This window comes from Sardina pilchardus, chromosome 8 (genome assembly GCF_963854185.1).
Source record: "Sardina pilchardus chromosome 8, fSarPil1.1, whole genome shotgun sequence".
Taxonomy (NCBI): domain Eukaryota; kingdom Metazoa; phylum Chordata; class Actinopteri; order Clupeiformes; family Clupeidae; genus Sardina; species Sardina pilchardus.
In genome coordinates, this window is record NC_085001.1 from 29,602,815 (window position 1) to 29,612,953 (window position 10,139).

The 10,139-nt window shown below is 45.2% G+C and overlaps 1 protein-coding gene across 1 annotated transcript in view; it reads right to left on the reverse strand.

Moving 5' to 3' along the window:
• Positions 1-247: 247 nt before the first annotated feature.
• Positions 248-10,139, reverse strand: part of slc20a1a (solute carrier family 20 member 1a) — a 16,196-nt gene continuing 6,304 nt past the window's right edge. The window contains exons 6-11 of the mRNA XM_062543540.1: positions 6,365-6,484; positions 5,860-6,069; positions 4,725-5,241; positions 3,080-3,265; positions 1,682-1,766; positions 248-1,275 (exon numbers count right to left, since the gene is read on the reverse strand). Of these exons, the coding sequence (XP_062399524.1) occupies positions 1,120-1,275; positions 1,682-1,766; positions 3,080-3,265; positions 4,725-5,241; positions 5,860-6,069; positions 6,365-6,484 (1,274 nt within the window). The 3' untranslated portion in view covers positions 248-1,119. The remainder of the gene's footprint in view (positions 1,276-1,681; positions 1,767-3,079; positions 3,266-4,724; positions 5,242-5,859; positions 6,070-6,364; positions 6,485-10,139) is intronic.

Here is a 10,139-nt window from a genome sequence, read left to right on the forward strand (position 1 = left end):
TAAGGTTACACTGTAGTTTGAATGTTATTCTTATTTATTCATTTTTATTATTATTATTATCATTATTTTAAGTTGCTTTGGATAAAAATTATCTGCTACATGAATGTACCTGTATTTAAACTGGCAGTCATGGCAAGTGAATTGGCAGTCATGTCAATTCACTTTGTCATTGATATATACTGTGTTTGTACAGACCAGAGATTGAAAATGTTAATCTGTTTTGTTAACCATAGAGGAAGACATGAAATAATTACAAATGAGATTTATTTTAGCTCATGCATACAGCACATCAACAGACGGAGGGGAAATCATTCAAATGACCATATTTTATTCATTATGAACATAAATATATAGAAAACCCTGATCAATTGTAGTATTTTTAAACAAATATAGTGACATAAAATCATAAACTGAAGATCAAGTTTGGTGACTTCCAAGTTCTCTCCATTTAATTTCTATGACAGGCAGGCTGTGTAAGTTATGTACAAAGATCCAGAAGTTGTGTCTTTAACAAAGAGAGACGTATATGGTGTCTGCTTCTCACTCGTCTATTTACAGTGCAGATACCAAACTTATGCAAATGGGCAGGAGACCAATGTTTGAAACATAGAACCATGCACATTGATTCTGGACCAATAAGGGCCAGGGAATGACTGTGTGAAACATGCACATTGATTCTGGACCAATGAGGGCCAGGGAATGACTATGTGAAACATGTATACTGACCAATGAGGGCCAGGGAATGACTGTGTGAAACATGTATACTGACCAATGAGGGCCAGGGAATGACTGTGTGAAACACGTACACTGGTTCGGGACCAATGAGGGCCAGGGAATGACTATGTGAATGCAGCATCATAGAGCTGTGGGTTTGGTCCTGATGCATCATGGGAGATTCAGAGGAACAGTCACCGTTTGGTTTCTGTTGCAGAGCCATGACAGCAGCACTGTTTAGGTGCAGAGTTCCACCTCTGGCGGGAACTTCAGATGACGACGCAGGTGAACAGGTCCATAGGCATCTCTGTGTGGGTGCTGTTGCATTATGGGAGTCTCAGATGATGACGTGGGTGAGCAGGTCCATAGGCAGGTGTTTTGGGGTTCTGTTGCATTTGGGGAGCCTCAGATGATGACGTAGGTGAACAGGGCCATTATAGCTGCGCTGATGAGGCCAGATATGGGCACCGTCACAAACCAGGCGATGAAGATGTTCCGGAACAGACGCCAGTCGACAGCCTTACGAGAACGCAGCCAGCCAACCGCTACCACGGAGCCCACCTGAAAAGCACACACACACACACACACACACACACACACAACATTGAAATTATATCCCTTTAAAATGAACTTGAAAAGCCAGTGTACATACTGTAAATGGCATCTTCCTTCAGATCATAATGAGCCCAGCCTTCTACTCCTACTAATTCACATACATATGTTTTTTTTTCAGTTCATGCAAACAGCAAACACAATATGTTGTCAATAGAACTTTCAATGGCAAACAGATTCAAAATCATTCAAATAATTCAGGTGCAGTCACTAGTGATGGTAGCCCAGTATATCACGGTCTTGTGTGGAGTCCAGGACATCTTAATGGGATAGCGGTATCTGACCAGACTCCGTCAGGAGCCTATCGCGTCCTGGCCGCAAGGAATCATGGGATGTCCATGACCTTTGACCTCACCTTGCAGTGGGTGGTGCTGACAGGAAGTCCGATGTTGGATGCTACGACGACGGTCATAGCCGAGGAAAGCTCGATGCTGAAGCCACTGTGGAGGAAATCAGAGTCAAAGTTCACGGCATGCGCATGTACTCCAGAGGAAGCCCAGAGAGCGACCGGCTCTGGTCCACTCCTGGCTCTGATCTGGCTCTGATCTGAATCTAATCCGGCTCTGATCTGGCCCTCAGTCAGACCTGAGGTTCTCTCTCTCTCTGCTTTCCCCATGTGACGGTGGCAGGGCCTAGTTGAAAAGCCCTTTTGCACACCTCTTTTGTGGGGACAGGTGCGTTAAACCTTATAGAGAAAATCCCGCACACTGTCCATTACGCATGCCAAACATTTATTCACAACATTTCGGTCACGTAGACCCCAGGTGAATATACACATCACATTGAACTACATGCTCATGGTGCGTGGCAGCATAGATATATAAATATATATCTATGCGTGGCAGTGCCAACAGTGAGCAGCAGTGCTAGGGCTGGCCCCTCTATGAGCACACAGACTGATGGGAACGTACTTCTAATCTGGACTGTGCTGGAGTCAGTGTGGCTGGTAGCGGAAACCAGCCGCTGGATGAATGAATGTAAGTGTTTACTCCTGGCTAATCCCTTCTCTTCTGATAAAGAGGACAAAGGTTGCGGGGTCGTGGCGACCAGAGAAAGGTCACTCTGTCTGAAAGATGTTGAGCAAACAAACAGCAGTGAGGGACGTGAGCGGCGAGGAGAGAGAGTTCTAAAATTAGAGCTCCAGAGCGGCAGTGCTACTGTGGCTTACTATCAATGCTACTCAAGAAAGAGCTGGCCACGGGAGAGAGCTGACCAATGCAAATATCAGTGTGTGTGTGTGTGTGTGAGTATATTTACAGACAGTATGTTCTTGTACTTGTCATTCATGTAAATGTGTGTGTGTGTGTGTGTGTGTGTGTGTGTATATATGTATGTGTCTGTGTGTGCCAGAGGTGGGACAAAGTCATTGTTTGGCAAGTCTCAAGTTAGTCTAAATTAATTTCCCTCAAGTACCGAGTCAAGTCCCAAGTCAAGTCCCAAGTCCTACGGTTTGACTTTCGAGTCCTATCAAGTCTTTTTAACAGAGAAATTACAGATTATGTATGGTTGTAGGATCTGTATTTATTACAAAGTTAGACGTTGTGGCCCCCCGATCTTCGATCCACAAGTTCCACACCCCACGATTTGTTTCTTGTTGGTCTCCACATAGTTTTTGTAGGCAATTTTTTGGTTTGTTTTTTTGTACCCATGAACTGAGACCAGAGGCATAGGCTACTGGGTTTGCAATGCTGGTGTCTAATATTGTTTGTGTTCAAAGAAATGTATTAGTGTGTGAGTGTGTGTGTGTGCTTGCCTGGAGGGGGTGATGGGGGTGAGGTCCTTGCCCATGGTCTGGATGACCCTGCGGCCCCAGACCCAGAGGCCGAAGCAGATGCCCACCCCCCCGTAGAGGAGCAGCCAGATGGGGGTGGGGGCCTTGGACACCACCGAGCCGCTGTCATACACCAGCCACAGCGCCACCAGGGGGCCGATCGCATTACTGCAGGACACACACACAACAGCATATCCTTTAAAGACCTTCAACTATACACTCACTCCATACACACACAGACACACCAGCATATCCTTTACAGACCCTCAACTATACACTCACTCCAGACACACATACACACACACACACACACACACACACACACACACACACACACACACACACACACACACACACAACAGGATATCCTTTACAGACCCTTAGAGGAACACTTCACCGGTTTTTCATATTAAGCTATGTTAGTCGCTTAATTAAGACAAGTTGATACATACCTCTTACGTTTCAATGCGTGCACTCACTGGCTCTGGCGCGCGGCGTAACTTTGATAGCACTTAGCTAGCCCAATGCATTCATTAGGATCCAAACAGAGATGAAGTTAGAATTGACCAAACACCTCCATGTTTTCCCTATTAAGATACAGTTACACGAGTAGTCACATGACCAAGTATGGTGAGACAAAATAAAACATGGCGCATTTCTAAGCAGGTAAAAGGGATAACTATATTGTGTGGCGGAATAACATTGGGAGCACTTAGACTCTGCGCAGTAATATCCTCACTCCAAAGTGAAACTGAAAGTGCAAGAGTGAGGATATTACTGCGCCACACAATATAGATATCCCTCTTACCTGCTTAGAAATGCACCACGTTTTATTTTGTCTCACCATACTTGGTCGTGTGACTACTTGTGTAGCTGAATTTTAATAGTGAAAACATAGAGGTGTTTGGTTGCTTCTAACTTCATCTCTGTTTGGATCCTAATGAATGCATTGGGCTAGCTAAGTGCTATCAAAGTTGCGCCGCATGCCAGAGCCAGTGAGTGCACGCATTGAAACGTGAGAGGTATGTATCAACTTGTCTTAGTTAAGGGAATAACGTAGTTTAATGTGAAAAAACGGAGAAGTGTTCCTTTAACTATACTCTCCCTCCACACACACACACACACACACACACACACACACACACACACACACACACACCAGCATATCCTTTACAGACCCTCAACTATACACTCACTCCACACACACACACCAGCATAGCCTTTACAGCTACACAACTATACGGTCACTCCAAACACACACATAGAACAACACACCCCTTGCTCTCTATCCCTTTTATATGTGCCCCTGTGTGTGTGTACGTCTGTAAGTGTGTATGTACGGCATGTGTTTATGTTTGTTCTCATTTACCTGGTTTACAAGACAAAACTGAAACTTGAGCACTGCAGATGTCTCTCATTAACCAGACTCTCATGGTTGCACATTAACTTACTTAATTTCCTCCTGACTGGTAACATTTCCAGACACTCTGACATATCGACATCTGACAATCTAACATTTCCTCACAGTGTGACATAATTTCCTCCTCACTAATATTTCTTCATTCTCACATCTGTGTCTGCTTTATCTATGTCACTTCCTGACACGATGACACAACTTCCTGTTTACCTGACATCATTTCCTCCATGGGCGAAAGAGCCGAAGCAGGCGGTGAGGATCTGCAGGAACTGGAAGAGGTGGAACACTTCAGGCCGATCCAGCTCCAGCTCGTCCACTTCCTCTTCCTCCTCCAGAGGCCCCGCCCTGTTGGCCTCGTCCTCCACCTCCACCGCCACAGGCCCCTCCCCCTCCGCGTCTCCCTCCGCGCCTCCGTCCGCCACGGCCGTGCAGTAGCTGTTGTAGCTGTCCATGCGCACGCGCCTCCCGCTGCTGCTGCCGTCGTCCGAGCGCCCGTCGGCGTCTTTTGAGCCTCCGTGGATGCCGTAGATGGCCATGGTGTAGGAGGTGTAGCTGTTGTTGCGGCGGATGGGCTTTTCCGTGTTCTCCCACATGCAGTCGCCTACCTTGGCAATGTGCAGCTTGTGCAGCAGGTCCTTGTACAGGCCCGAGTCCTTGTGGACCGTGTGGTGCTGACCGGTGGTCAGCTCGGGGACCGGCATCGGGCCGCCATTGAGACCGTTCAGAGCTGCGGCAGAGCGAGAGAGAGAAATCATCTTGACTTTTACAGTTATTTCCTGTGTATTAGCCGCATTGTGTGTAAGCCGCAGGACAGTGTTTTATGCAAGCTAAAAGAAACAAAACCATATTAATACCACAATAACTGCCCCTGTGTATTAACTTCATAGCTGTAGACATTATGCAAAATCAATGTACAGTATAGGCTGTGGCTGATAGTTGGGAAATTACAGTGCGACTGAAAAGAGAGCAACATATGCCATATAACGTCTGCATTGCGTGTGGAAAACAGCATAGATAGGAAGAGATGTCAATGGCAATGTGTTTGAATGAGACAATATTTGTGGGTACAAAGTAGCAGTTGAAAATCATATTTCAACTGCCACTTTTTTATTTATTCATTTTATTTTATTTATTAGATAGATAGATAGATAGATTTATTGATCCCCAAGGGGAAATTCAAGAAAATCAATGATTGAAAAAACATAGAAATACAGAACCAGAAGGGCCTATACAACAGACAGACAGAGCCTTTCATGGCAACTGTCTCAAAGGTGATCAGACGACCAGCAAAGCTGGCGAACAATAAGCTAGCGTCATCAGACCTCAGGGTGATCTCAGTGCTCACCGTTGGTTTCCAGGTCTTTGGTGTCGAACTCTTTGCTGTCCAGATCGGCATCGTCAGAGCCTCCGATGTTGAAGGCCACCCTGCCGTTCTCCGCCGGCGCGGTCTGGGGGACGGGGCTGTACTCCTGAGGACTCGTGATGGACGCAGGTGCGTTGTCCGCGCCGGGTTTGTCCATCAGAGCGGTCTCGCACGGGTTCACCGCCATCTCGCCTGGTGGCAGAGCACATGGAGGAGTGACCGGTACAGTGTGGGAACAACTCACTCAAACAGAAAACATCAAGCTAGCACTTAAATAAAGGACAACTTGAGATATATACACAATAATTATAGAATATAACATAATAATAACATATAATATATATGATGTATGATACCTCTGTGTAAATGTCAAGATGAATGTAATCAATATGAATGTAAGGACAGGGCATATTTGTGTGTGAGTGTGTGTGTGTGTGTGTGTGTGTTTGAGTTGATTTGAGAGTGTGTGTGAGGGGGGTGAGCTTACGTTTGATCTTCCTCTTGAGGCGTGGGCACACCACAAACCAGACGAAGATGGCGGTCACCACCCCAAAGCCCAGCGAGATGAGGAGGGTTCCCCACCAAGGCACACGGTCAAAGCCCAGCACTGCAGGACACACACACACACACACAGGACACCGCGTTCAGCCCAGAGGTGTGTCTGTTTGTGTCTGTGTGTGTGTGTGTGTGTGTGTGTGTGTGTGTTATCTCTGACCAACACTCCTCAAGGGCAGGAGCCTCAGTGGAGACAGCGACATGATTATCACGTGCTGTCTCACAAAACATTTCAGATGAAAGCAAAACTGAAAGTCATGTGACTAAATCTCCCTCCTGTCCAGAGGAGATAAACAGTTCTCCAGCACACACATCCCTCTCTGAAATCTTACAGGCGCACAGTGGAAGACAGTCCTGAGAGTTGCTCATTTTTTAAAAAAATAAATAAAAATAAAATAAAAAACATGTATAAATGTAAAGAAAATTGCTTGATAAATTAATTAACATAATAATAATAATAATAATGATAATGATGATAATAATAATAATGATAATGATAATGATAATGATAATGATAATGATAATGATAATGATAATAATAATAATAACAATAATAAAGAATCACTGATAGAAATGATTGGGTGCAGTGGACGTAGAGTAGAGGCTGTGGCATAGGCAGCGAGGGGGGCCTCCATGTCACACTTCACCCAGTGAAAGGGCTTTGGGTCGCTGCCATGTTCTCTTACACCTAAACTGGTCCAATAGCTGGAATCTGCAGAGGCATGTGACTGAGAGCTGAGGACAGCTTTCGTAACCTCCAGCCAACAGGCAGCAGTGTGTGTGTGTGTGTGTGTGTGTGTGTGTGTGTACGTGTGTGTGTGAGAGGGAGAGAGAAAGAAAGAGTGTGTTAGAGTCTGCGTGTGAAAGTGTGTGCATGTGTGAGAGAGTGTGATACCGTCTGTGCGTGAGTGCGTGAGTGTGTGTGTGTGCGTGCGTGCGTGCGTCTGAGAAATGCAAACAGAGCTAAGATGTGCTACAGCAATCGTATGAGTGTGTGTGTGTGTGTGTGTGTGTGTGTGTGTGTGTGTGTGTGTGTGTGTGTGTGTGTGTGTGTGTATGTGTGTGTGTGTGCGTGTGTGCGTGTGAGTGCGTGAGAGTGCGTGTGTGTCTCTGAGAAAAGCAAACAGAGCTAAGACGTGCCGCAGCAGTCACATGAGCTGCCCAGTCAGGAGGAATGTTTCTGAGAACACATGCTCTCTCTGCTCGAAGGGTTGGCGCGCGCTAACCTTAGCCCTCGCGCCGCGCCGTGCTAACCGTATCAAGCCAGCTGTACCCACGCACTGCACCCACAGATAATATGACAAGCAGGCCACTGCCACGTGGAGATTACCACTGGACTCAGGCACAAGTCAACAAACATTTGCTGAACTGGCCAAAACCTGCACGCTGTGGCAGACGCTGGGGCTAACGCTCACTAGGCTAATGGAGACCTCAGCCTCACCTTGAGAACTTCTCAAATGGGAGCAGAGACCAGGGTGGGGTTACGTTATGCTACTCTTTCCTCGACCCATTTGATGAATGAGCTCCCTTCTTTCCTGGATCCGTCAGTTAAGTGGTCTGAACTGGTCTGAACTGGTCTGAACTGGGCTGAACTGGTCTCTCTAGCGTCTGCTACACAGCTACTCAGCCCAAAATAATACTGTGCTGTACTGTACGGTTCAGTTAAATGATGCAAAATAGTGGGAGAGCTGCGGAGGGGAATAATTATAGGAAGATGGAAGTGCATGAAATTATATGGGATTGGTATTACATCATGGATACGTGGGGGTGTGCTTTTAAAAAAAGTGATGGGCTGTGCATGTGAGCCAGTGTCTGTACCTGTGTGTGTGTGTGTGTGTGTGTGTGTGTGTGTGTGGGGGGGGGGGTGAATTTTGTAAATGTGCATCTCTGTCTGTATACTAGTAACAGGGATTAAAGCAAAAAAAAATCCTGAGCCTGAACTTTTTTAGACTTTGTATGCAACTCTATACGACACTATGTTGGTCGATCGATTGGAAACCGGTTTACTTTTTGGAGTGTTTGCACACGACACAGGCCTTGTTTGTGATGTTGGACGCCATAGGTGGCAATAGTAGTCCAACACACTACAATATGCTACATGTAGCATTTAGGATTTCTTTTAATATCAAGTTTTGCTGCTAATCTTTGTCTTTGACAGGTTACAAATTGACCTACAATCATAAGGTGTCATGTTGTCAGGATATGTGAAATTGGAAGGCAGGCATTTGAAGAATAAGATTTAGTTGCAACCATTTAAGTTAAGGTATTCAAAAAAAGACAATGATTCTCTTTCTAAAGAGTAGCCTAATAACAGTGTTTCCCACAGATTAGAAGGCAATGTGTGGTGGTCGCCTCATGTCTGACTTTTTATCACTTTGCTTTCATATAATGTGAATTTATTTATTTAATGTTTTTTAACAAGATGTAAAGCGCACACACACACACACACACGAGTAATTATTTATACATTCTGTATACTGACATTTCTGATATTCATAACAGCAAACTTTATGCAGCTTATAGCCTGCTATTCATATTACAACTCCACCTCTTAAATTCAGCTGTTTGATTGAAGCCTCAAAATATTGTAAACAAAGTAGCATAGTTGGCTAGTTTATCATACTAGCTGGTTGGACTGTTCAGTGTCCCCACGTGTGTTTAAGTTTCAAGGTAAGCTCATACTTTTTCTCCTTGGGACAGGCCCTTTACATCTTGGAGTTGAAAAACATTGGTATTGAGATGGTCAGTCAACTTGAATGCAGAGTTTTAATCAGATGTGTGCAGCATAGCCTACTAATGATGCTAACCGTATTTAACAATAATTCCGCTAGTCGTCTTCTGTGCGTCATTGCGTTCACGATTGTGAATGTTTTGTTTGGATTAAATGTGCATGTCGAGGGGCGGGTGTCCATTGCGCACGAGAACGGGCCAAGGAGAATTCGTTTACTTCTATACGGTTTGGTAAAGTTGCACGCATAGTCTACAAAATTTGCGGAAGAACTTATGCTTCCACCCGCAGCGTCAGGTGCATTAGAGCGACCGCGCTTCCAGGGATGATCTCGTTATGGAGACAGACGCGGTGTGCACGAAGTGAAATGTGTGTGTGTAAGTGTGTATTAAAGAGTGCGTGACGCTCGATTGACAGAGAGGGAGAGCAGGGAAAGGAAATTCATCTTAACGAATGCTGCGTGTTTTTCAATAGCGTTAACAAATAAATAATATTTTAAAAAATGAACGCAGTCAATGGCCGCACGCCGGAATTCCGGCACGGTGCCGGAAAACTTTAATCCCTGTAGTAAAGGGTAGTAGTTCATTTCTTGACATTGTGGGGGTGTGTCACAGTTACAGTATGGGGTGCATGATGGCAGTGTAGTACAGTAAAGGGTACGACACACACACACACACACACACAGACTACAGCTCTAACTCACACAACCACAGCTGGATGAGCAACAGACTGGTGGTCAGAGGGGCAGAGAATGACTGTGTGTGTGTGTGTGTGTGTGAGAGAGAGAGAGGTGTAGTGTGTTAAACATAAGACACTTGCCCTTCTCTAATGGCTGGGATCTGTAAACTCTCTAAGGCCAAAGACTTATACACTCCACCAGTAATGATGACTCATGAAATGCAGTCCAACTAGGGGCACAACAGACAAGTGTCTGGGTATGTTTACATATACACACACATATATATGCACTTACATATAC